At 47.1% G+C, this 27,937-nt stretch overlaps 1 protein-coding gene across 1 annotated transcript; it reads right to left on the bottom strand.

Moving 5' to 3' along the window:
* Positions 1–1,991: 1,991 nt before the first annotated feature.
* TICRR (TOPBP1 interacting checkpoint and replication regulator) lies at positions 1,992–21,566 on the bottom strand (the record flags this gene model as incomplete). Its single annotated transcript, XM_082004874.1, has 22 exons — positions 1,992–2,110; positions 2,462–2,575; positions 4,069–6,361; positions 6,563–6,717; positions 7,445–7,597; positions 8,407–8,468; positions 10,187–10,277; positions 10,771–10,911; positions 11,617–11,689; positions 11,941–12,037; positions 13,416–13,658; positions 13,966–14,045; positions 14,224–14,317; positions 14,674–14,768; positions 15,517–15,665; positions 16,235–16,447; positions 17,208–17,350; positions 18,081–18,216; positions 18,744–18,987; positions 19,245–19,486; positions 20,077–20,362; positions 20,910–21,566. The coding sequence occupies 22 exons, from the start codon at positions 21,564–21,566 to the stop codon at positions 1,992–1,994; spliced, it is 5,880 nt and encodes a 1,959-aa protein (XP_081861000.1).
* Positions 21,567–27,937: the final 6,371 nt, after the last annotated feature.

Genomic DNA, 27,937 nt, shown 5'->3' with positions numbered 1-27,937 from the left:
GGGTATGTAGAAAGGAGTTCTATTTAATCCTCATGGCATGGGAACTCAGCTGCTGTCACAGTGGTGCCTTCATCTTTAAGTACATGCTTTGTAAGTGCTCACAATCAGATGGTAGGCTTCCTACATGGCATTGCTGCAGGAGAAGCATCTGCAGACAGCACAGAAGCATTGTCTGAAGCATCCAGGATAAAAAACAACCCTGGTTCAGTGCCATTTTCTTACTCTTGGGAGAAACTTCCAGTCTGGATGTAAGGAAGATTAAATACAATCATACAACTTAACACTGACCCTGTCCACCTCAGGAAGGGGGACGTAAGTTTAACTCTGGCAGAGCAAGAAGTGAAAGCCTAGGTACCTGCTTCAAGAAGGGCAAGGGGGAAAAGTGTCAGCAGCTTGGCTGCCTGACACCAAAAGGCAAGCCATTGCTTTAGCCTGCAATCACAAGGAGCACAGCTACCACAACTGCCATCTGAGGAGTAGCATACACCAAGTTGAAAGCCACCAACTGAAGTAGGAAACACTTTATGATCTTCCTTCTACATACTTGATCTTGCCTGCAAGGGCGTGGCTTTGAGGGGGGACATTACTGAGGGCTCTAGGTGTGGCTAAGCTGCACAAGGCTTAAGTTCAGAGCCTTTATTTTCTGCTGTTGAAAAAGATCTTCAGCAGAGAAAGATCCATCCTACTTGGAAGTAAGTAGTAGTCTTGGAGCGCTAGGCTTGTGTATCAATCCACATCCTTGAAGCAGGTACACCTCTCCCACAAGCAAAACAATCACTGGTAAGCACACCACTCCTCCTCTCTTGGCAGAGGGAAAGTCAGCTTTCCTGCAATAAATAGCAATTCCAGGAAACTAATTCCATTCAATACCATCTATACCCTCAAAGCCTTAAAGCCACATAACAAACTTCTGCATTGCCATGCCTGGCTTCAGGATGGCCTCACACTATCTTTGTAGCTCTCTGCTTCCTGTGCATTCACTAGACAGTGGGGTGACTTCCCCAATATGTCACCATGCACAAACAGATGGCTATCCTAAGGGAAAAAAACCTCAGCCCTTCCAAGATAATGCACGATTTTAGCCCCTTGTAGGCCACAGCTCAGGCACTGAATCACAGCTCCTGCTGTCTTCATGGGGTTAGAATGCAAGCACATCTCAGATAATTAGTCACTATTTAGTCAGTGACTCAGTTTGGTGAAGAGTAATCTTCGAACTGCCATCTCCACTTATTCCAAGTTGTACCTCTCACGGAAGTTTTCCCAGCCAGTCCTCTCTGGCCCACCGCAAGTTTGCAGAAAAGGACGGTGAAGCAGTGGCCAGGAGCAGATACACCAAAACACAAAGAATTAAACTCCTCTCCTTCCCTGTTCCCAGCTATCTTTCCCCTCCTCTGTACTCTTCTGGCATTTATCAAGTATTTCTAAGTGATTTACTCATCAATCCATCAGAGTTAATCTGCTTGTTATTTTTCCACTAAGCTGTGGCAAACTGGATGCAACTAACAGAGGGATGCAGTTAGCATCAGGACAGAATAGACAGAAGGAGCACACAGCTTGTTTTGTACCCTTCACTTCCAGCATCCTTCTTCCTGCAGCCCCAATCCCTTGCCCATCACTTGGGCTAAAGACAGATTTCTGATTAAATGACACAGTGAAAATTGACATCAGTTTATTTTACAAGACAGCTGTAGAAAAGTGACAATTGTCCCTCTTTACCTAGCAGAATTGAACCTTCACTGCAGAACTCAGCTACCACATGCAGGAGAAGTGCCAGAAAGACCGAGCTAGGCTTTGAATGGATGGAGAGATGCTGCACTTGAGGTAAAAACACAACTTTTAGAATGGTCCTTATTTCCAGTCATATGCTTGCATCCAGTCTCCTACCAACACAAGACAGCTCCAGTCCAGCACCAAATATAAGGTCCTTGTTAAAAAGGATATTGTACAGCTGGGATAATGCAAAATTGCCCATACTCTTCTGGCTCCAAACTTCAGCTGAGCAGCTTTTTCCGTGTGTAAGTCCTGCTAAGGGGACGCTTCCTGGAAGCCATGATGTGAAATGGAGACAGCTCCTGGTTGGCAGTACTTTGGAAGACATCGGATTCCTCTTCTACAAAATAGAAAGAGTAAATTAAAGCCACAGTTTGCCAAAGTTTATTGGTGACTCCAAGAAGCCAAATACCAACCAGAAACAAGAACAGCAAGCTGCACTTCCTGCTAAGCTATTCTTTTTCTTCATTGCTACTACCCCTCCCTTCCAAACTTCACAGTTCATGCCAAGTTGCTCAGAAGCATGCAAGATGGAGACACTGAATACAGAAGTGGCAAATACAGCCACAGGCTTTCTGCACAAAAAGCAATCCCTAGCACAGCATGCCTTTGTTCTCATTTAATTGCAGGCAAGAGGAGAGCACACCTAGTCTGCTCAAGCCCAGCTTTTCCTTACAGCACAGGTGGTTACCTTGAACACACTTTCTCCGAGATGGCGGTGTCTGTCCCTGGCACAGCAGTGGAGACTGGGTCAGTGCTAGAAGGCTTCTAGCAGAGAGCACGCTCTTCATGGGTGGAGTTGAGCCTGGAGAAGCACAGTGAGATGCTGCAGCAAGCTGACAACTCTAATACTTTCAGGTAAGTCTCATACACAGCCTTTATTCTACTTCAAAACTTCCACTGGACAGGGCTCTGAACAACCTGATCTAGTTGAAGCTGTCCCTGCTCATTGCAGGGGGGTTGGACTAGGTGACCTTAAAAGGTCCTTTCCAAACCAAAGATTTTATAGTACAACAGATACTTTGAATTTATCTGAAACAAAATCTAGGCTGGCACAGTGGGTTTCTGACATCAAGAAAGGTAAATAGCAGTCTGGAATTAGCTCTTAGCACATTTAGTTTTCTTAGGTGGTTTAGTAGAATAGCTCTTCTTAACTTGTATTAAACATAGTTACTCTTCACTTTAACTCAGGTGTCCTGGAAGAAAACTGTTGTTACAACCGTGACTGTATGTAAATACAAAGATAAGGCCTGTAGGTAACAAAGTCTCTTACAGGACCAGCTTAAGGCTAAATACTGCTATTATTTTACGTCCTGAATATGGACTAATGTTGCTTTAAAGTTTGCCCATTTTTCTCAGTGATACCTGTTGAATGAGTAAGACACCTCTGTATACAAACCTTTCCTTGCAAGAGGAAAGAGACACTGAAGCTTAATGCTTCAGGGCATGCAATGACTATAGAACAACATCTGCTATAGTCCCCGTAACATGTAATTTCTGGAATAATACCGATTAAGTATTTGAAATTCACAAGGTCTTACTTATAGAGATGATACAGCCTGTTTCACCAAGGTCAGCTGAATTATCTGTACCCAGAGCAAAAGCAAAGAGGTAGTTTAAAATTAAATACCTACCAATACAACATTATTGTTAGCAAGGCAATCATCCTGATACCCACTTTCAATGGGCCCACCACCACAGGCAGATAGAACTGGGGCACCAATAAATATCAATGTCCACCACACTAACCCCCCCTGCAAGGCTCCAGTCTATACTGAAGCAGCCAAGCTTTAGACTTAAGACAGTTAACTTCAGTGCTGGATGCTGGGCAGAAACAGCTAGGAGCATCAACACAAACCCAAATAAATTCCCTGGTCTAATTTCAGCATGTATTGCAAACAGAAGAGCTATCGCTTTCCTCAAGTTACTTCCACTCTGTGCAATTAGTTACCTTACACCACCTTTATTCACTCTTGAGTTCTCACTATTTACAAGAGAGCAGTTGAATGCAATTGTGACCCTCCCTCCAAGTTCTCAAACTTTCCTTTTAATTCCTCCAGCCTCCTGCTCCTTCATATTCCTCTGATCTCTCCCCCATCATTAATACTCCATTGATAAACTCCTCACACCTAACCTACCCCTCCACGTAAGTAACTTCCATATCATTTACAATCCACTCTCCCCCTCCACCTCATTCTCCCAGTCAGACAGAAAACAGTTGCATTTTTGTTTTTTTCTACCCTACATTTTTAACAGTCTCTGAATTTCAATGACATGTCACTCATGCCGCTTAATTACCTGACAAAAGGAAGACATCATCATCCCCTACACAACCGTGCTGCTCAGGAGTTATGAGCACACATGCCCCTGCCTTCTCCGGAAGTACAGAGTCCATCCTTGATTTGCTTCTGTAGCTTTCATCTGTGCAAAAGCCAGTGAAATCCAAGTTGCACCTATCAATGCAAGTTCTCTTGGCATCATGATTCGCCTCCTTTTCTGGTGACAAATATGTAAATACCCGCTTCCGAGATTTCAAGCCAAAAGTTCCCATGGCAGAGTCCTCATCAGCCCTGGGTTCAGATTCACTAGGAGATGCCTGATCCTGGAGCCTGTAAATCCCTTCCAGTTCAAATTCCCCAAGAGTATTTGTTACTTTGCTGCCACAGTGCTCCAAGATCTTCATCTCTCCTTCTCCGCCTGTTGACATTCTCTTTCGTTCTTCAGCATTCTTCTCACTTTGACCGCAGCTAGCATTAGCAGTGCTGCCTGCTGCTCTCTTTCTCCGAGGCCAATCGTTGATAGCATCAGGAGTAGTCTTCCCCTTCTGCTTTGGGGAAGGCGTCCGGGGAACTCCTGCTTCTAAGGGGGACGGGGAGGTGGCATTAGAGGTACAACTTGTTGGGGTGTATGACTGGCATATGTAGGTCTGTCCTCCACCTTTCCCAGGTGTACTGTGGAAAGAGCGAAAGCAGGATGGTGAAACACAGGCAGCTGCTAGTTTTCCCGGGTGCTTGCTACACCAGGTCATAGCAAGATCACCAAAGGGGCTTTCTCCTCCCTTGGGTTTGCTGGCACTTGCTTCAGGTTGAACTTCCAATGATGAGCAAGAACCAATTTTCTTAATGCGAAGTTTGGGTAAGCCTGAAGCTTGCATTTCAAGTTCAACTTCGTAAGTTGGTGGGCTAGCAGAAGGCAGTTTGCAACGACTTTTAGGAGTAGAGAACTTGGCTAGAAGCTGAGGATTTCCCATCCGTGCTGCAGCCTCCCGCTGCCTCCTGTCTGCAGTGCAGCGTAAAGAATAGGCAGGAGCAGACTTTGGCATAGGAGGCAAAGTATTCAGGCCACATCTGGAATGTCTTTTAAGACTTGGAGCCTTCAGCCGCTTATATTCTCTCAGCAGGGTTCTTGGTTCCAAGTCATCACTAACTGTTTGAGAACCACTTAGGAAGGACTCACAGGTGTTTGCACTGGAGTTCCCCTCCTTAACCAATTGCTCACACTCTATCTCAGCATTCTGTGCATGTACCTGCCCTCCAGCAGGCGGCCTTGGAGACAACTGCTTTTCCAAGTTTTCAGAGACCTCTCTTGGAGAAGACTTTTGAGACTCTACATCCATCTGTTTATTCTTCTCCAATACAAGGGTATTTTCAGTAACTTGCGACTGACAAAGCTGGAGGCTTTCTACAGAAGGGTTACCACCACTATCATGATGATTGTTCTTATTTTTAGGTGTTGCACATGCAAGTGTGGGGTCCTCTCCTCCAGAATTTGGTTCACATTTGGCCCACTTGGATGTGTGAAGCAGGGACCTCAGTGAAGTTCCAGTAATACCGGCAGATTTTTGAGGAGATTGTTTAGATGGACCAAATTCCCAGTCAGACTCCCTAGCCTGCGCGTGGGAAGGAGAGCAGATTGCCACAATGTTTGTGGAATTTTCACGAAGAGGAGAACTGAAGGGAGGCTCTAGCCTCACAGCAAGCAGTGATATTTCTGCACTCAGTGGGCTGGTACACAATTTTGAACCTGGATCTTCAGGTTTCCTGGGAGTACTTTCAGTTGCATGAGATAACGGATCTGACTGCACCTGAATTTCCTTTGGGAGAACTTGCCTCTCAGTACCAACTGGAGAAGATAATTTTGAGAGGTATCTCAAGGAACGTCTTGGAGTTTGCAGTTCTGTAAAACATCTTTCCTGGACAGCAGAGGGGGAAGAAGCAGCTGGATTTGAATCTGTCAGAGGTAATAATGAGGCATTGAGCACTGCAAACCCTTCACGTTCTGGTATTTGTAAGCCAGCCTCTCTGCAAGGAGAGGAAAGTCCTTCTACTGGAGAACAAGCCTTAGGAGTTACTTGCAGTAACTGAACCCTCTTACTTTCAGTTGAGGCAGATGGTGACTTGACCCCTTGCACAGGATGAGAAAAGTACTTTCCCAAACACTTAGCTGCAGTCTGCTTAGCAGCTGAACTTTTGCAAGGAGTATTCTCCAGCTTCTGTGGTGTCCTGTACAGAATGCGAAGCGATCTCCTTGGTAGCTTACTAGCAGAAGTCAGTGGCTTCTGGGCAAATTTATGAGGTGTTTTTCTAGGAGTCTGCAGGAGAAAAAAATTAAAAAGAATCATACTTATTCTATTCCAGCAGTATTATCTGCCTCTCTTGATATTTGCTTCTCAAGATTTAAAACACAAAAAACGTTTGATTAAACAGAAACGCTAAATTTAAGATGTGCAAGTCTCACTAAACTTGAATAGAAAAAGGGGATTGGGAAGAAAGAGAGGGGTAAGTGTTTCTACCTGACAGGTAGTCAGCTCCTCTAAGTGTAAAGAGTCTTTTCTTGTTCTCCTTCCAGGTGAAGGCTTCACTGCAGGACTGTTCGTGTCAGTAACTGCACCAAAGAAAAACCTCCTGGGAGTCTGGACAGTAGGGCTCCCTGAATGCCGCTTAATGCCTATAAAGTGGAACAGTACAATTCAACTAACACCAAGTAACCGACCACGAACAATTGTCTCAATCACTTCAGATGTATGGACAAGTAGTGTACAAAGCCTATAGCCCTGGCATGCTCTTTCTAGCCAAATGTTAAAGCTTCACCAGAATTATTACTTCCCAATGTGAAATTAATCCATTTGTAGAAAGAGTCTGGTGGAAAAAAATACAAAGTAGCTCAGCCTCTTATTCTATTTATAGCTTGTAGCTTCAGAAAGTTCTGGTTCATGACTAAGGATTCTAGTAAGTACAATATAAAGAACTAAATGTCACCATTTATAGCTGATACTCCTACTGAGAAAGCCAGCAGATACCATCAGTTATTGCTTTATGCTGCCACAGAGTAGTCTCAAAGTAAGCTTTAGGATTTCTGTCCCATATTTTACAGGGATTTCAGTGCATTTAAGGAATGCAGACTGACAATCAGTGGTATTCTTTTAGATGGGCCTGACTGGTTTCTTAAGTTGGCAGTGTAATTCATCCTAGAAATAGCTGCCTTACTGTCCTCCAAATTCAGATTCCCAATTCAAAAATAATTACTAGGGATGAATTTCTGTCTACAAAAGATATTACATGATAGCTCTTAGCTTCTTACAGTCTCTCATAAAGCCAAATCAAATCAAACTTAGAGCTATCCATGCCAGCTTTTAAGATCAGCAATATCAGCCTGCTCAAATCACATTCAGTACCTTCTACATCCTGCAGTGTACAGCTCTCCTCTTCTTGTCCCTGATGGACTCGTGAATTTTGTAAGCTGGGCTGTGCAGTGGAATAGAAAACACCAGAGCAGGTCCTATTCAGAGACAGCTGTTTGATGCGTGGGCTTCTTCTCAAACCTGCTTCTGAAAAAGTAAGGATATTGCAGATTGAGCCTTATTTCTCCCTCAGTGGGGACATCTTCAGGAAGAGTTTGTAACTGAAAAGAACACAGTCTAAGAGGAAACTTCCACACAGCTAACTATCTCATGTAGGGAGGCAAGCGTGCAAAGAAGAAAACTTCAACTTTCTTGGGGATTTGGGATATTAATGCATACAAACCTCCTTCCAGATCATGGTGCCCCCTCCTCTAAAGTCATGATTACTCTCATCCCTCTCCAGCAACTATATGGAAAGGAGTGCTAGAAAAGCCATGTTCAATTCAAGTTACACCCAGGTTACATTAGTTAATTCTCCTGTCTCTTTTTACTAGTGATTTCATCTTCCTGCTTGCCCAACCATGTTGTTTTCTTCTTCCTTTCTGGGGATAAGAAACAGCAGTAGCTGACATAAGAGACACTCCACAGAGCCAGGTCTACAGTAGAAATCATTAAGGTCAGAGGTCAGCGTTAGGGCCACAGCACAACGTGAAGTTACCTTAAAAACCTGCACATGCTGTTTGACAGTAATTACAGCAGCTCAGAATCTTGTTCACTCTCAAAGTCCTTGATGTATTTTCATTTAAATGAGTTACTATCTACCTTTCTTTCTTAACATCTACCATGCAGCGTTGTCAAAGTGGAAAGCAGCAAGCAGTTCTATCAGAGGAGGCTGTGCTCCACCAACAGAATGGTACAAAAATTTTGTACTGACTATTCATGAATTACCTAAATTGAAGCATGCTCATCTTACGAGCTACAACACAGCAAAACAAAAAAAAAATATCGGTGCTTACCATTTATGGCCTTCTCTGGAGATTCTTCTACAACACCAGTGTCACAACCTGGATCAGAAGACCTTGAGAAACAGCAGACATTTTGGACTTAGCATACTGTTCACATTTACAGAAACAGAACTTAGACATAGACTGAAAAGCAGTACTCTATTCTACAACAACATATTGCTTTGTGGACTACTATAAGTGAGCAATTAGTAAGCACTTTGCCTCCTATTAACATTTGATTGAGTATGGTAACTGTCTAGGTAGCATTTACTTCCATGTAGAACTGTTAAGTTTCAGCCTGGAGTCCACAAAATACAGCACAGGCCTTTTCTTCAGAAGCCCTTGAAACAACAACTGAACCTAAACAGAAGTTAGCTGTAGGAATTAAAGTACCCTGACTTACAGGATGAAGCAAGCAGTGTTTTTCCCCACTCAGACAACAGAACTTAGCCTCAACTGGTTCTCTTACTGACTTACGTAAAGATGATCTCCTTCTATGACCAGGTGACCCGCCTAGTGGATGAGGGAAAGGCTGTGGACGTTGTCTACCTGGACTTTAGTAAAGCCTTTGACAGCGTCTCCCACAGCATTCTCCTGGAGAAACTGGCAGCTCGTGGCTTAGACAGGTTTACTCTTCGCTGGGTGAGGAACTGGCTGGATGGCCGAGCCCAGAGAGTTGTGGTGAATGATGTTAAATCCGGCTGGCGGCCAGTCACAAGCGGTGTTCCCCAGGGCTCGGTTCTGGGGCTGGTCTTGTTCAATACCTTTATTGATGATCTGGATGAGGGAATCGAGTGCTCCCTCAGTAAGTTTGCAGATGACACCAAGTTGGGTGGGAGTGTTGATCTGCTGGAGGGTAGGAGGGCTCTGCAGAGGGATCTGGACAGGCTGGATCGATGGGCAGAGGCCAACTGTATGAGGTTTAATAAGGCCAAGTGCAGGGTCCTGCACTTTGGCCACAACAACCCCATGCAACGCTACAGGCTTGGGGAGGAGTGGCTAGAGAGCAGCCCAGCGGAAAGGGACCTGGGGGTGCTGGTTGACAGACAGCTGAATATGAGCCGGCAGTGTGCCCAGGTGGCCAAGGCGGCCAACAGCGTCCTGGCCTGTATCAGGAATAGTGTGGCCAGCAGGAGTAGGGAAGTGATTGTGCCCCTGTACTCAGCACTGGTGAGGCCGCACCTTGAATACTGTGTTCAGTTTTGGGCCCCTCACTACAAGAAGGATGCTGAGGTGCTGGAGCGTGTCCAGAGAAGGGCAACAAAGATGGTGAGGGGTCTGGAGCACAAGTCTTATGAGGAGCAGCTGAGGGAACTGGGGTTGTTTAGTCTGAAGAAGAGGAGGCAGAGGGGAGACCTTATCGCTCTCTACAACTACCTGAAAGGGGGTTGTGGCGACGAGGGTGTTGGTCTCTTCTCCCAAGTAACTAGTGATAGGACAAGAGGAAATGGCCTCAAGTTGCGCCAGGGGAGGTTTAGATTGGATATTAGGAAAAATTTCTTCACTGAGAGAGTGGTCAGGCATTGGAACAGGCTGTCCAGGGAGGTGGTGGAGTCGCCATCTCTGGAAGTGTTCAAAAAACGTGTGGATGTGGCGCTTCAGGACATGGTTTAGGGGACATGGTGGCGCTGGATTAATGGTTGGACTTGATGATCTTGAAGGTCCTTTCCAACCTAGTGATTCTGTGATTCTGTGACACTTTGACCACAAAGAAGATAACTGGTTCTTGTGCTTGCAGCCATTAATTAGACATCCAATACTTAATGAAGAAATTCAGAAAAAGCTTACTCACCGGCCTTTGATTTGCTTATGTAGTAGTCTCCTGGAGACCTGCTTATGTAGTGGTGTTTCTGCAACTCTCTTGGTCAATAACTTGCGATGATCTAAAAATCAAGCAAGAGCTATAACATCACACAATTATAAAGCAGTTAGGACACATACAGACATACAGTTCTCTGCATTTATGGCTTCAGTTTAAGAATGACAGCCAATACAGAATCATTGTGCATTCTCCCAGCACTCATAAGCTATCATCATTTCAGAGTCCAGTGTCTACACTTCCTTCCCACTCCCTCAAGCATTAATAGTACTGACTGTCAGACATAATTAACATACTGAGATATCTTTCATTCACAGATCCTTTTTTACTAAGCATTTTTAACATTAGTTTTGAGACATAGAGTTCAGTAAAAAATACGTTTCAGCTTCAATACCATCCTATTCACCCTCCAAACACCACAGCAATGATCTAAAATATTTTATCCTTCATTAAAAACATATCACAATTATTCATTTCATAGGACTGAAGATGCAAAAATAGGAATTTTAGCAAAAAACTTTTCCACAACAATCCTACATGTGCAAGTCATGTCCTACCTTTAGCACCTTCATCAGTGCATGTGTATCTTAAGCCTTCCACAGCAGATACTGACTGGCTTCTAGGCATCTTCTTCATAGACCTTTTTGATGGTGAAAGTATCTCTTCATTGAAGAGGTTCCTCCTTACCTTTGTAACCTCTGTGAGGCAAGACAAAGCAAGAAATTATCAGATTAAAAGCAAAAAAAAAAGGGGGGGGGGGGAAACAAAAATCACAGGCAGATAATTTTGTCAGGCTGCTACAGATGGGAACATCACATACCAGTATAGAAAAACAACTTTTTAGAGGCCACAAAGCATTGAAAAGTTGTTTTTCTGCTACTGGAACATGTCGTCCTCTAAAACCACCCTGGACTTCTCTAAAAAATGTGCATTCTTCCAGCAGAGAGCTACAAGCAGATGCCATAGCAGAAAAAGCAGCCGGTGTCCCAGATGGAGCAACATTAAAGTGAGCTACAAAATTTCAACCAAAGCACACGTTGGTTCAGAGAACACGTGTGGGATTTAATTTGATTACGAATTTTGCAGGGAGAGATCCTGTTTCCAGATATAAAAGCTCACTCTTGTCCTTATTTTCTTTTCAGGACAGAGAAGATGGAAATAATTGCAAGATTCAAGGAAGAATGGAAAGTGTTTCTTTTCAGGGTACAATTTAAGTTTTCTGCATGTGAGCACCCACAGAATACAGTGATTATTTTTTCCTCAAAGTTTTTTGAGAATTCAGCAAAACTTCCTTCAGATTTCCAGCATGCTTCAGCATAATTTCATCACGGCTCACTAAAATTTACAGGGAGAACATGTGCTGGAGACGCACCTTTCCATGGGAAAGCTAGAAGTCAATATACCTTGCACTGCTTCTTTCTGCAGCGAAGGCATCTGTTGGGACTTCTCAGTGGCAAGGTAAGAACGCAAGTTCTCCTGAAACAAAAAAGAAATCAGCCTCACCAGCAGTTTAATGTTATGTTTAACTATTATGATTATTAACTATAAGCTCTGAACCACACATTATTTCAGTTTCTCCTTCAAAACAATTTTGATCTCTGTACAGCTGATACAGGGCATAGTTACTAAGTGAATACAGAGCAAGAGTTTTTGCACTCAAGCGTCACTTCACATTGCTGCATCCCTGCAGAAGCAACCCACACACAATCTTTTTGTAAGAGTTTTACCTTTCTGATGGGATTCTTGGCTATCTTGGGAATCTCAATTTGACGCAAGTTCTGTGGTGCTTCTGTCATGCTCCTGTGTCTGGCTAATACATTATTCCTTTAGAAAGGATACAAAGATTAAGTTAAAATAAGATCAGAAACATAATTGTCGATTTAATGACAATTAAACTTAGGTTTGAGACTAGAGATAGGAAGTCTTTACCTAAATTCAAATTGCGCTGGTACCTCGCTTACGTTACAACACTGAAAGTTGATTTGCAATATAAATAGCTATATCTAACTTTACGGTTGGTATCAACCCAACACCACCATGCCCACTACACCATGTCCCTAAGTGCCATATTCACATGTTTTTTGAATACTTCCAGTGACGGTGACTCCACCACCTCCCTGGGCAGCCCGTTCCAATGTTTGGCCACTCTCTCAGTAACGAAATTTTTCCTAATACCTAGTCTAAACCTCCCCTGCCGCAACTTGAGGCCATTTCCTCTCCTTCTGTTGCTAGTTACCTGGGAGAAGAGACCAACACCCACCTCACCACAACCCCCTTTCAGGTAGTTGTAGAGAGCGATAAGGTCTCTGCTCAGCCTCCTCTTCTCCAGAATAAACCACTGCAGTTCTCTCAGCTGCTCCTCATAAGACTTGTTCTCCAGACCCTTCACCATCTTCATTGCCCTTCTCTGGACACACTCCAGCAACTCACAATGTCCTTCTTGCAGTGAGGGTCCCAAAACTGAACACAGGATTTGAGGCGTGGCCTCACCAGTGCTGAGTACAGGGGTACAATCACTTCCCTAATCCTGCTGGCCACACTATTGCTGATACAGGCCAGGATGCTGTTGGCCGCCTTGGCCACCTGGGCACACTGCTGACTCATGTCCAGCTGGCTGACAACCAGCACCCCAGGTCCTTTTCCACCAGGCAGCTTTAGAGCCACTCCTCCCCAAGCCTGTAGCATTGCATGGGGTTGTTGTGGCCAAAGTGCAGGACCCTGCACTTGGCCTTGTTAAACCTGATACAGTTGACCTCAGCCCATTGATCCAGCCTGTCCAGATCCCCCTGCAGAGCCTTCCTGCCCTCGAGCAGATCAACACTCCTGCCCAACTTCGTGTCGTCTGCAAACTTACTGAGGGAGCACTCAATCCCCTCATCCAGATCATCAATAAAGATACTAAACAAGACCGGCCCCAAAACTGAGCACTGGGGAACACTGCTTGTAACCAGCCACCAACTGGATTTAACTCGTTCACCACAACTCTCTGGGCACAGCTGCCCAGCCAGTTCCTCACCCAGCAAAGAGTAAACCTGTCTAAGCCACGAGCCACTAGTTTCTCCAGGAGAATGCTGTGGGAGATGCTGTCGAAGGTTTTACTAAAGTCCAGGTAGACAACATCCACAGCCTTTCCCTCATCCACTAGGTGGGTCACTTGGTCATAGGAGATGATCAGGTTGGTCAAGCAATTTGGCATTATTACCTTCTCTTTTTGGCAGATCTGGTGCGCAGCTCCTCCAACTGATCACTCTCAGTGCGTAGGCAAACAGTGCTGGGAGTTAAGGCAGATGATAAAGACAGCGGAAGGCCTGGAGATTTGCTATCCAGAGTCACAGAGTCATCACTGAAGAAGTCTGAAGGCAGAACAGATGCCAGCTTCAGGGGTATTTGTGTACCAAGACTGTAGTAAATATCTCCAAGGATCTTCGGTATAGAATTCATATATCTAGAGCATCAGAGAGAGCCCACATCAAATACACAAAACTGTCAGTGTTTTAATCCCAAGGTTTGAACTAAATCTTTGTTCTTAAATGTCAATTAAAAAACAAATTAAAATATTGTCTTCATTAGTTTACTTGCTTATCAGCTACTTTTTCTTTAATCAAGATAAGCGTAACGAACAGAACGTGTCTAAACTTCTGAAAATTTCAAAGATGCAATAAATCCAAGCTGTAAATTGCTGTTTACTCAAAGAAGATATCCAACCAAAACCACAGTCCCCAGTAACACTTAAGTCATGCTAAAGAACTTACAATTCTAGTATTTCCTCTAGAAACTTTGTAAGATACCCTGGATCTTCGGTCAGACATAAAATGCGCAGCATATCTGTCACCTGGAATAGAAAGTCAGGCGGGAAAACGGATTAATTTGTGACAGTGGCAACACCCGATTTTTTTTTTTCCCCCCCAAGGAATATAAAATGTTACAGAAAAATCAAGGGAAAGCTACAGGTTCCAGGTCTGCATTTCTAATGCTATCCAGAAACACAGCCTGGTCTATAATTTACTTGCCTCTTCTAACAGCTGCTCCATTTCATCAGTGTTGCTTTGCAGTGAAGGGCACTGAAGGCATAACTCAAGGCGCAAAAATACCTGAAGTCGGCACCTAAGAACACAAGTAATCATCCACTACCTTTTTTCTGGTGGAAACAGCATATTTACTGCAAAACGTATGCTTAAAAAAGTAACGAGAGGGGAACTGGCTCATTTTGACAGCCTAATTTGGTTAGCATTTCATTCTGGTGGCAGGGAAGATGCCTCATTTCAGATACAGGCTGCAATGCTTATCACACAGCATATGTACATTTGCATTTAATGAAATGTTTTTACTGAGACCAGAGATTCTCCTTGGAATATTTACCCCATGTAAATACTTTTACACGTGTACAAAACAACACCATTAAAAATTGCTAACCCACTCCATAGTATCTCAGAAGTTGAAGTAAATAGAGTGTCTCATACTCTCTGACTTTGGCCTCCTTCTGTAAGCCATGCTGTTGTCTGAGCATTTTGCTGGTCTTCAGGAGATGGTTTCTGACTCTTTCCATGCAGGCCATCTGCAGATACACATAATTACAGGAAAAACTTCAGACAGGTTTTCTTCCCCGCGCTCCCCCCTCTCTTGACCCATTCTTTTGGGAATAGCTTGGGGTTTTTTCTTCTTCAAGGAAAAGAATTTTCTTCTTCAGTAGCAAAGTCACGATGACATGAGACATAAAACAGCTTATAGCTTGAAATCACAGAGAAGGTCACTTGCTTGCAGCTTCAGGACTTCTTCAGTAGCTACAGATTTGTCTTCCACAATATTTTTTTCCAATTACAAGTTTACCAATTTTGGTTTTAGTGAGTCACTTCAAGTCTATAAATAGTGTTAAAGATTGTAAGAAATACCTTGAACTATTTCTCTTTCCTGGAGAAGTAGCAGGCCTAGATTTGCCATGTAAAGCAAAACCAGAAGACAAACCTTTTTTAAAATATGGTTTTCAAGAATGTATTTTTTTAAAATACTGTCTTTGAATCAAAGTGAAATCAGAATTCAGAATGAGGTCAACGTAAAAAGACATCTGTTGCAATCTTACCAGTTTACACTTTTCTAAACTGAACTGGATTTTCCTACATTCTTTACAGCTACCTACAGTTTTTCCACTACTGAGTCAGCACAGATAGAAGTAGTCAGTGGTTGTGGTTTTGACTATGTGCAACCGTGCATAAAAGCTTCAGGTAAGATGAAGGAAAGGTAGCCTGAAATAGTAAAAACTTTAATTTCCAGATCAGTAACAACCCTGCCCACATGCTTTTACCTACCTCTTTCTCTGTGGCATCTTGTACTTTCAAGAACTTTTTGATGACCATGATCACATTCTGGGCACACACAGATGAAAGAACTCCCTCAGCTACAGCCTTCTGGTAGCTTGCAATTAAGTGGGACTGCAGTTCCTCCTCAGTTTTGAGGCCTGCGATGGAAATAGTCCAAGTTAACTAAATGCCTGTTCACCACATCTTACTGATAAAACACCCATTCCAGCCAATGAGGGGAACAGAGGGAGTCATCAAAAGACATTTTCTCCAGCAAAGATGCATCCAGACCACAGAATACTAACAGAAGCAGTCCCAGATCCAGACCCATGACAAATTACAAGCTTAGTTCCAAGTAGATCAGCAAGCTTTCAGGTTACTGTAACAGTCAAGAAATTCTCTTTACTTCTGCATAATTAGTAAATAGGGTGCTTCCCTCTACTTTTGATAAAAAAAACAGATAGTTCCTTATTGCTTTTTTCAGATGGAGGCAAGGCAGGAAATTAACCCCAGGAGCAGTGGCAACACTAGGTTGTAAACATTTATAGAAGCTAACTAGGAAAAGGGTGGAAGAAAATAACCACTCTGTGCCAAACTGAAGATACAGAAACTCAAGTATTGATCTGTTCCTTAGTACCCAATACCCCCTTATTACCCTTCCCTGTCCCTTCCATAAAAATGCCATATGATCTCCTACAAACATCAGGACTGATAACTTAACACACACCTATTGGTATTTTAAGTGCCTCTTCCTTTTCTTCCACCTTATCATCCAACCTTTTTGCTGAAAGCTTCTGTGGAACCTTCTCATTCACTGTTGGTGGTGCACCATCAGGTTGAAACTTATGAGCTTTTACATTCAGTCGTGCTACATTGAGCATCTGCAGGGATCTGGACATGGTCTTCATCTTCTGCCTGACTGGAGTTCGGGGAACCCCACCTGCAATGCCACAAAAAGGGAGTTCTACCATCAGACACACTGGGGCAGGAACTCCACCCAAGGTACAGCGTAATACTGAATTCTGTGTTGCTGTCAAGTGAAATTAGTAACCTTCTAGGGGAAAACATGGCCCAAAAGGTTTGTATTTCTCCATGAAATAAGTGTACAAGCAGCATAGCAGGCAGCTACTTCTAAGTAAAATGCAGGTGAAAACTGTTGCTCTGCATAAGAGCTTATATAGGTATAATCAGAAGTTACATATATGGAAGCAACCTCATGTCACAGAAATAGAAATAACTGACAGAGCAAGACTTTGGGATACATCAGGTCAGGGTATACACAACTGTGGTTAGTGTACTGAAATGCAATGATTAAACTCTTCTACAAGAAAGCAGTTTATTTTTCCAAATTAGAACAAAGTTGAGAGGTTGCAATATTTACTAGTAGTTGGAGCGGTCCCTATTTTAACAACTAGTGAAACTGCAGAGCTCTGCATGCTGCTTTTTAACAGTTTTGTTGGTCACTGTGCAGCCTTGAATTAAAGAGTCATTTGGGTTGTACTAAAGGACAATATGTAAATGTTGCTGTCTCTAAATGATAAAATCTACCATTTTTTAAAAAAAAATCTACCAAAATCTACCATGAGTGCCACTACTCAGGAGAGTACAGATCTCTAGGGTTCATGCATTAAAAGGCCTGCTGAGGAGTCTTTATCAGCTTTAATTGATAACATGCACATATAATCCCAAAGCATACATACGCCGTTTTCTGTTATTTCCTGGTCCAGCTGCAGCAGATGTTTCACTGAGTTTTCTCTGGTACAGCTCAGATAGACTTTCTGAGAGTTCCACTTCAGATTGGTCTGCATCATCCTTCCTGTTAGGATAAGGAACCTGCAGGAGCCTATATAATAGAGACATTCAATACAGTTACCAAAAAGATGGGAGTGGGAAGCATATCCCTTGTTCCCAGTGGACAGGAACCAGGTTTTTCTAGGTGCCATTCCACAGCAATATAGCACAAGCAACACTCCTCCAATGCCCGCTGCCCAAAACTTACTTAAAAGACGCAAAAACCCAAACCATCCTCTTAAAAGGGTCACACCAAGTTGTAAATAACCACAACAAGAGTTGCCTGATGTATAACAGATATGCCACTGACCCATACCACAGAACTACATGAGCAGCTTTGTGCTAAGCTATCCTGCATTAGGCTTTTTTTTTTGTTTCACTCAGCAAGCTCTTTGAAGAAAGAAAGCTTATTCATTCCTACTAAATACCAACTGTGATAACACAACCACTATCTTCAGTATCTTGCAGTGGATCTTATCATACCATAAGAAGAGATGAAGTCTGACATTCCCCCAAGTAGCTTAGGTCATTAAGTCACCTGTATCACTCCTGAAACTGTCAAGATCTTAATCCACATAAACTGCTACCCAGACATCCTGTTCCCAGTTCCTTGTGTCTATAAACCAAGACATAATGAAGCAAAAGCACACAGTGAACTGAGGACAGCAATAAAAGCACTGAGACACATTTAATTCTAGAACTCTTGAGCAACACTACAGCTGTACTCCCTTATCAGGAAGCAGAAATCCTTGATTACTCACAGACATGTTTCAGAAAAATACCTGAATGACTCCATCAGATCTGAGCTTGCTCCACAAGCATTCGATGAAGGATACCATGCTTCAAGCACTGAAGGATGCCAGCCCTCTGTATGAGACAGTTCCCGTTGGACCCACTCTGGCACAGGAGTTTCTTCTCCTGTGGGCAGAAACACACAAAAAAGCTAGAAGGAAACAAAACGAAGTGGCAGAAGATCCCAGCCTTCACAGAGGCTCTAAAGTAGAGGTTTCCAAACCTTTGCTCGCAGAGGGGCAATTTAATAGCCAATACATCAGGCAGGAAGACTTGTAAGATTCACTATAACACAGAACAGGTGAGCTAAAACCAGCCCCCTTGCAGCCCCACCCAAAGGCTCTACTGGCCAGGGATGGCTTGTGACACATTTTAGGACCCTCATTCTGAACACCTGTCCCCAAGCCCAAGTAGCTGCACTTTATCTGCAAGCTGATGGAAACTAATGCTCTGTCAATAAAACAGAAAGGGACACCAGCACAGATTTCTGCATCACATCACAAGGCCTGAGCCACAGAAGACAAAACAAAATTAACAAGTCCCAAAAATAAGAGACTCCTCACAGAGGAAATCATCAGCTTTAAATTTTTCCACTCCAAATCAGATCTAGAGATGATCAAAAGATGGTGAGCTTTGCATTTCCTGATACCTACCCATACTGGCCAGAGAATCTTCCACCGACATGTTAATTTTACTCAAGACACTATTTACAACATCTGGGAGGTGAAGAGCATGGTCTTGGGAAGAGTTCTCCACTACGGCTCCTTTAAGGTTGCACCGCTGAACTTCAGTGGTCTTCTCAGTACCAAGTATAGTCAGAACAGCAGTGCTCTCAGAAAGTGGTGATAAAACAGCACTGCAGGGGCACCAAGTTTTAGACAGAGATACCTCAGCAACCTACATTAAAAAAGAGAAAAGTTTACTTTATCTAGATATACATAGAAATACAGAGACCTAAGGAGTACAGATACTTTACAAACAGGTTATAGACTTACATGCCTTCCTAAAGAATGCTATGAATTTAGCTCCAAATGAGCAATTTGCAGTGCAACAAATACCACTATTATTGTCTTCACAACATGACACACTGCCATCCCTTTTGTCACAGCTCGTTTCAGAACAGATATTAGTTTAAGGCAAAAAAAAAAATTTACCATGTGCAGTTCTTCAGTCACTAGAGTCCTTAACAGCTGATGAAACAGTGACCTGTCATGGTCTGCCTGCTCAGCCTGTGAGCTCTGCAGTATCCAGCTCTCTGTGAGAAAGTGGCCAGCCTGCATCAAGCTCCAACCCGTCAGGGTACCTTTCAGGAAGATATTGACTGGACAATGCAGTTGTCTTTGGCTCATGGCTAGGGGTTCCAGGATCACAGCACAGATTTCCTGCTTCTTTTTCCCTGTGCAAGGATAAGATAAAGCAAAAGTCCTAAGGCTCATAAAACAGGTTTTTCATCCAGATGAAGAGACAACTTCAACGCAAGCAAAATAAATTCAGAGATTAAACTGGGAATAGTTCTACCGCAAGTGTATTGTGGAACTATCTTCCAAAGCTCTCACAAAGGAGTTAAGTGCACGAAGGGACCACTAAAGAGACAGTGCACACTGCATGCTGGTTTAAAGCTAATCTGCTTTCTTTTGAAGGGACTTTTTGTTTGTGTTCTTACTTTAGCCAAATTGAAGCCGAGACAAAGCACATAGAAGAAAAGGGTGTATATCTGTATAAGCTGGGACCAGCAAAGAGCTCTTCAGGCATTCAAACTTCTAGAAGCATGGAAAACTGAAGAGACTAAATCAGAAATATCACCTAATAGCTCTCTTATCAGAGGAGCTAGAGCACATACAGGACTTTTTAAAAGTTTAGGCTCTTAAATATCTGAAATTACTTTTACATGTACTGTTCACAAGGGAAACTCATCAAGGACCTTGCATGAGAGATTGCAGCTATTACTATGCACACCTATTTCTTTTTCCTTTTTTTTTTTATTACCAGGCATGCTGAGAAACATCATTCCTTCTTGGTGGGGGAATACTGCTTGAAATACAGAGGGCTTCGAGAACAAGCAGTTCAAAGTTGCATCTAACGGCAAAAGCATGGTCCAAGGCACAGCCTGTGGCACTGGGCAACTTGAGTCTCCAAGAAGGCCATGAGCAAGATCTGCCCTGTGGTGACTCAAACATTGCACTAAGGTTTCAGATGGCAAAATGGTGCCTCCCGTCTGACGGATCAGTTCAAACATTGTCCAGTATCCAACATGATCTGGGGATTCGATCAGCTGAAATAAAGTAACAAAGAGGTCTCAAGTTAATATTGGCAGTGAGATAACCTCCATCCAAACAAATAGAGATTGCATGCTTTTAGAAAAGCTGGCATAAGAAACGCATACTGAGCATCTTAACACAGTGCTTTCCAAGTGTTTTGATAGAGTTTACTAACCTTATCAGGAACCAAATAAAGAAAAGACTATTCCCACTTGAATTAAGAGGTACCCAATATTTTCAAGCATGTATCTAGACACCTGAATTGTCAGACTGATTATTTGCAATTCTGAATACCTGTAACTCCCACTTAACTCCAAGCACAAGACAACCCATCAATAAACACTGTACAGTTACTCAACTGCCGATATATCCCCAGCTTCACAGGGGAACTACCATTCCAGTTTTCAGTCTCTTGCTGAAGATTATGTGGCAGTATCTGAAGACCTTTCCCTACCATTCAAAGACAGCATAAAACTGCTCTGCCCTCTTATATGGGAGAGTAACGTAGAAGATAGCCCGCCAGTACTCACAGCTGAAAGCTGTGCGGTATAACCTCATTACCTGGGACCACTCGGCAGTGTCCACCCAGAACAGTGTGATTTTCTGTTCCGCAATCAACTCCTGGACACTCTTGGGCAGGAGTTTCTCCGCCAGCTCCTGAGGCGTGGGCGGCTCACGAGGGGAGGAAGGGGCGCCGCTCCCAGACACGAACTGCCGCAGCTCCCTCCGCGAGTGGGGGCAAGGGGAGAAGAGGAAGACGGCGTTCACAAAGCCCTCGGGAGGCGCCTGGCTCTCCGGGGGCTCACCGGCGGCCAGCCCCGTCCTCCGGCTCCTGCGGATTGGCTTGGTAGGGGACGTGATCTCCGGGCGGTCCCACTGGAAGTCGAGGAGCGTCTCCTTGAGGCCGTTGTGGGTGAGGGCGGCGCGGGGCGCCGGCCCGGGCAGGACGACGGCGGGGCCCCGCGCCCCGAACCGCTCCGCCAGCTCCTCCTCGAACCGGGCCCAGGCGCGGGGCCCCGGCGGGCGGAAGCCGCCGCCCCGCGAGGCCCCACCGCGTCCCCCGAGCGAGTCGAAGAACCTGAAGGCCCAGCGGAGGCGGGGCAGGCCGAAGCGGCAGCCCAGGTGGTTGAGGAGCCGCAAGGCGCCGCGCTGGAGCCGCGCCCGCCGCCCCGGGCTAGCCGTATCCAGCAGGAACACCACGCTGTGGGAGCACGCCATGGCGCGCCGTCACCCACCGCCTCACGACGGCCCAACGGCCACCCCGCCGCGCGCGCGGCCAGCGGGCCCCGTCAGGGCGCGCCCGCCGCCATCGCCCGGTACAACTGCTGGCGCCCTCGCCTCGCGCGCCCTCACTGGCTGCCGCCGAGTGCCCGCCCCCCCATTCCTCGCTCCTCATTGGGCCGCGGCGGCGGCAGAGGCGTGGTGCGCCTGCGCAATGCGGTGCCCGCGCTGGCGGCGGACGGGGGACGGAAGGGAGGAGCAGCGCCGGAGGTTCGAGCGGCGCTCTCCGCTGATTGGCCGGCCGCGGCGAGCGTGCAAGGGAGCGCGGCGTTCCATTGGTGAGGATCCGTGACGAAAATGAGGGGCGAGGCCAGGGCCCAGAGCGAGCCGATTGGTCGCCGCCGCCAATTTAAAATTTAAAGCTGTCAGGGCGTGCGTGTCGATGACGTCATCACATTCCTCTTTCCTCATTGGGCGTAAAGGCGGTGACGCCAAGATGATGTCATCGTCGTGACCTCACCGAGGCGGGCGGGGTCTCCGAGGCGGGAGGCGCGGCCGGGGCAGCTCGGAGAGCAGGGGGGCGGAGGCAGAGCAGTCAGGGCGGGCAGAAGGCAGGCAAGGCGGGAAGTCCCGGGGCTGAGCCGCAGGAGTTCCCGTTCGTGCCCCAGCCCGCTCGCCCCTAGAGGTTAACGCCTGCCCGCAAACTGCTCCTCTGCAGCCTCGTCGCCGATCGCAGACTGAGCCCAGGGCAGGAGGGACAGAGACAGGCAGGAGCCCTGCCACCTGCCCGGAAGGTCCTGCAGGCCCGGGAGAGATGTCACCCCAGCGCTTATCCTCCTCCCTGCGCCTCCTCGGAGGACAGCAAGGACAATCCAGGGCCCACATGGGTGAAAATGCGTAGGGTCCGTGCGCCTGTACAGGGACTGCCGCCTGGGGAGGTGGAGTACGAAGGCCCTGCATTGTCATCGACCACCTTGCCCCCGAGCATCGTCTCCTCGCAGGTCTTGGAGCGCATCTTACTCCACAGGTGTTGACAGTCAGGGTGTGATCCAAGTGTGGATGGATCACACCAGGGACAGAGAGAGGAGAAAGCCGTGCAGACCAGAGCTGCCCAGATGTCCACACCACCCTTCTCTGCAGGGCCTGAACGCCCCAGCCTAAACCAGTGTCACCAGCAGCCAGTTGTATTTATAAAGCAACAAAGACAAGCTGGCAATAAACCACCCATTCAGCTTTGTTGGTGACTATGGACGCAAGCGGGTTTAATGGGCCAGAACGAGGGGCTGATCCACTCGGGTGCACAGGAGAAACCTGCCACCAAGAGCAAGGGAAGGACACCAGGTCTCCCTGGCTGAATGGACGGCGAGCAGCCTGCAGTCTTGGGGATGAGTGCTCCCTGGGGAGCCATGGGTCCCTCCTCCTGGCTGGGGGTTGCTCTTGACCCTGCGAGACATCTCATGCTGCTTGTCAATATATCACTTGCCTGTATAAGCCCTGAAGAAGAGCCAACCCCACCACGCTCCCGCTGCCATCGCCCAGCTTCTGGCATCTGTCCCAGCAGCCCGCCGAGGACACAGCAGAGTGTGACCAAAACCTGCCTTATCACAGTCCACATGGGACCAGAAAAAAACTCCAGGCATGAGGGAGTTTCCCAGCAAAGCCTAGCAGCTCCCGATGTCCAAATTGCCACCGGCTGCTCAAGCCCCTGCTCCTTCCCTGCCCGCTCCAGCATATTTGCTCTTGAAGCCCATCCAGCTCTTGGGAAAGCCATCAGAGATGTTGGCTGAGCCCCGATGACCTGTGTATTTCCTAGCATGACAGCTGCAGTCGCTCACGCCTCTGCTGCTTGCGCTGTCCTGTGCTTGTGCTGCTTGCAGAGACGTTTGCCCTCTCTGCCTGCTTTCCAAGGACACTGACTTCTCCCTCAAACAGAGCCCTTGTGTTCTCTCTGGACAATCATTTACTTGCCGATAAGTGCAGTTTCTTGGGAAGAAGGAGAAGGCACAAGAAAAATAGTTTGTAAATTTGGCTCACGTTTGGTTGGCACTTTGATCCAGATAGGGTTTCCTAAAGCTTTAACTAAAACCACGACAACTTAAAAAAGTCTTGCTTTATTTTGACCTTTTTCCAACATGTCTCTCCCAGTGATATTTAACAGTGAGAACTAAAAAAAGGGCTGAGAAAACCCAGACCTAAATGAACTGTTTGATCTTCCACCATACCACGACTCGGTGCCACCCCGGTGGAAAGTTTGTTTGCCATTCTGCTGAGCCAGACAAAAAAGGGGTTTTTTTTGGATTGACTCAGATGCTTTGCTTCCAGGACACTCCTCAAGGACCTGCACAAGCAACAAGTCACCTTTGATGCTGGGTAATGCCCAGAGACTCACTTGTGCTGCGTGAAGGCTTCTGAGCCTCCCTATATCGTCATACTCTGGTGCCCTCTCTGCCCCACATGCCCAAAGGCTACTGGTAGTGGCTGCTGCTGCTTTGCCCACTAATTCTGGACGAGCAAGTCAAGCTGGGCAAAGGGCCCCTTGGTGGATCTCCAGGCAGTCATCTGAGAAGGGAGGGAGCTGCAGGAAGAGAAGGGGGCAGCTGGGAGGGTTGACTGTGCTGCTTGGGCATTAAAGTCCTCGGAGGCGGCTTTGGCCTGGGTGTAGCATGACATGGGCGGTCACCAGTGCCTCCTGGGGAGGCAACTTCTTTTGTTCTCTGTCTTAATGGAAGAGAATTTGATCCGCTTCCCTTTTGCTCACCAACAAGCTAGGCAAGCCAGCATGAGCTCCACGGTAAATCCAGCCAGGAGCAAGGATAACTGCCTGCTGCATGTGGGCTAGCCCAACCTCACGTCCCTCCCCTGGAGAAGTTCTGGTATTGCCTGGTTTTACCCAGTTCTCCTCACTCCAGTGAATCCTTGGAGCTGCCCAGGGATAAAGGAGGGAAAGGCCAGGTCAGGCAGGGACTGGCAGGCCAGCGCCCACAATGCTGCAGACAGTGGAGATGGTGCTTCCAGCTCTGCCCTCCCCAGGCACCTCCAGACCCCCGAGGTGCTTGGCTTTGCAGTCATCTCTCGGAGCCGGCACAGCGCCTTGGCTCCAGCGTTGGCTGCGATAAGATCTGCCAAGACAGTTCGCAGTGACCCAAGAAGTCCCCATTCCCTCCTCTCCAGGGTGAAGCTGCCCCAAGGCCTCCAGGAAAGAGGGAGGGATTTCTGTGCACTTTAAATTTTGTTTTTACATCTCTCAAGTATTTTTAGTGCTCATAAAAGTGAGAAACTGGGAGAGACCCTGCTGGGACCAGTACTGTACAACCGTCACCCTGAGCCTTCCCAAGGCAACTGAGACCTGACCGCTGCCAGCCTGGTCCCACATGTCCAGAGAAGAAGGGCAAACATACCTGCCCCTCTTCCCCCAGCATCATCTCGATGATTTTCTGGGGAAACTTTGCTGCTCTTATGGGCACTGGACGTGATGTACCTAATTCAGTGGAGGAGCAGGCAAGCGTTGCTTCCAGCCTGCATTGCGCTGGCTCACACTGGTGTGGAGTTTCCAACCGGGCTTTTAAGCAGGTTGACATTTGTGACTGGGGCATGGTGAAATCTGCCTCATGCGTCCTATCACACAGTTTTAGGTATCTTGTAGGGTGGACACAAGGGACTTTGTCTAACGCACTGTAGGAAGTGCTCTGCCTGCATTGCTGCAGGCATCTGTGCTTCCATGGCCCCGTCAGCCTTTCCAGTGCTACCCTGGTCCTGCAAAGGAGGCTGGAGAGAAGCTGGTCCTTTAATGGGCTCTCACAGCGTGGGCAGCCAGCGGAGCATGCCGGCACCAATGGGACTGCAGTGGCAAAGTGCTGATCTGCAAGTCGATAAGGAGGGCAGTGCGAGGCAGTGCAGCAAGGTGAGACTATCGGGCCAGCAGAAAAGCTATTAGCCTTTGTCCTCGGCTTCCAGATTCAGGCGAGAGGGGCCGGGGATAGCGGGTGGGACAGAGCTGCTGCCTCCCAGGCTGTGCAAGGGCATCGCAAGCTGCTTTTCTAGGGACGCTGCCATTTCAGTGAAACCCTGGATTGGAAAGCTCTGCAGTTTGGTTTCTTCTGCTAAAGGGAATCACAGAGCATAACAGCTGGTGGCTACACTACCAGGCCCTAGCAAATTCCCTTGTATTATAAAATGCTTCTCTGTGCCTCTGTGTTTCCTTTCTCAAGGTGTCCTAAGAACTGCTGTAGGGCAGGGCTGAAGACTGGTCCTACCACGTAGCTGACAGGAGAACATGCAACTACCAACAGTGCTTCTAGCGATTAGGGCTCTGGTATTGTTTAGGGATTTCGGCTGTTTCTAGCTGGTGATCTCTCCTTTCCTAGTGTGTACAGCTGAAACTGCCCTGCAGAAACTGTCTGTAATGGGACATAGTGGGTGGGCCCTGAGCAGCATGGCTCGAGGGAGCACCCGTCCTCAGGACAACAGCAATATCCACTTGTTTTAGGTGTCCCCACTGAGTGACCCCAGTCCAGCCACAGCCGGCTGAAGCTCTGCTCATGCAGGCTAAAGGGCTAGGCTGATGGGATTCCCTTTTCCTCAGCCCCAGCATGGACAGGAGGGGAGGGATGCTGGTCTGGATCCTCACCAAGCACAGCACTGGTTTGCGGCCCTGACCTCCTAGTGCTCCCCCAGGGATGCGGGAAGGAGCCTGCACCTCGATGGTTTCCCGTGGTCCAGCCTTCACTTGCTGCCTGGGTTCACTTGTTATCTTTCTTGCAGCTGACCCTCCATGGTGTGTCTGGATCGCTAGCTGGCTCCTCTGCCGTACAGAAGTGCTCCTGAGCTGCATCTCTCCAGCTCTTCCCAAAGCTTCCTCTGCCCTGCTGCCTGCACAGGGCCCAAATGAGGCTGGAGAATAATTTTGTGTGGTCATCAGTCTCTTTAAGACCATCCACAGCATTTTTCTGCCATCTGTCATTTTGAGAAAGCAAACAAGAAGAAATAATAAACACAAATTATTGCCTAATCAACACAGAAATCAGTGCTGCTTGCTCAGCCTGCAGGCCACAATTAGATACCATCAGCAAATTTGGGCAGCTTGCCTGAGCTGCAGTCTTTCATCTCTTGAGGACTGACAGGCATCTCTGGGATCTGCAGGCAGAGGAAGGAGCTGGGATCTGCTTGGATGACTTGCCTGGCTCTTTGGGGAAAGAGCACATGGTTCAAAACCATGGGGAAAAAAAGGAGCATTGTGTTTATGTTTATTAATTAAAGGAAGCCCTGTACCAGAGGAGGGGATGTTTATGCTGCAGCTCTGAGGTCTCCAGCCCCATCTCAGAGTACTGCCCTGGTTTGTGCCGCCCCAGCCCGGCTTGTGTTGATGGGAGGATGCGCTGGGTAAATCACTCTGGGAAATGGTGGGACGTGTGTCACTTCTACATCCTTATAGATGTATGGAAGCCTTGGCAAGGCCATCGCATGTCTGTGCATGTGTGCAGGCTCTTGGCATTTTATTTGAAGCATATATCTTCCTCCTGGGACTGCCCCACAGCACGACCCGTGCCCAGTGACTCAGTCTGCCTTGGCAGGGTTGTAGGGAGGCCCCACAGCTCATCTTCTGGTCATCAGAAGGGAGCATGACCCCTGGGCTCAGCCCCATTTGCTCTTAGTCAAAGAGAGCCGGCTGCTCTGCAGCCCCAGGCAGACCCCCACTGCAGCAGGGCTGTGTCCCCCCGTCTCTGCACACAGCACAGAGTCTTCCAGGAGGAAATAGGCCCTGGTGTTTCCCAAGAGGTTCTGGGAGTCGCCCTGCATGGGGTGACAAGCCTGTCCCTGCTCACCTCCACCCTGACTTGCACGGTGCAGTCGCCTGTCCGGATGCACGTTGCAAAGCAAGGAGCAGGATGGTCTCACACCAGGACAAAGGGCCTGCGGGGGCTGCTGCTGCACCCCGCGAGACGGGGGGGACAGTGGAGAGCTGGAGCAAGGGGCACCCTCAGCGCCAGCTGGGGAAGGGTGCTGGCAGAGCCGGGGGGGTGGTGAGGAGAGCACCCAGTGCAGGGAGGGAGGTGCTCAGGGCGGCGGGGGTCAGGGTGCTCCTGCACGCAGAAGGGAAGAGGTGTGGGGCCGGGCAGAGCAGGGGGCAGGACACCCGGGCTCCACTCCCCACTCGCACTGGCCTCCATGTCTACTCATCCCCGTGGAGGCAGGGCTCAGAGGTGCTGGGAGCTGCTTGGAGAAAAGATGCCGAGACCCGTCCCTCCTCCCAGGGAGGAAGGAGGGCGAGAGGAGCAAGCCTGCCGAAGCTCCCGCGCTCTGAAACGTGATCCTGCTGGAGGTACCTCCCTGGGCCCCACCTCGCCCTCTCCGACCTATATATGTCGATG

Source organism: Phaethon aethereus (assembly GCF_964289735.1).
Source record: "Phaethon aethereus genome assembly, chromosome: 12".
Classification (NCBI taxonomy): Eukaryota; Metazoa; Chordata; class Aves; order Phaethontiformes; family Phaethontidae; genus Phaethon; species Phaethon aethereus.
This window is presented reverse-complemented; position numbering and strand designations above follow the sequence as displayed.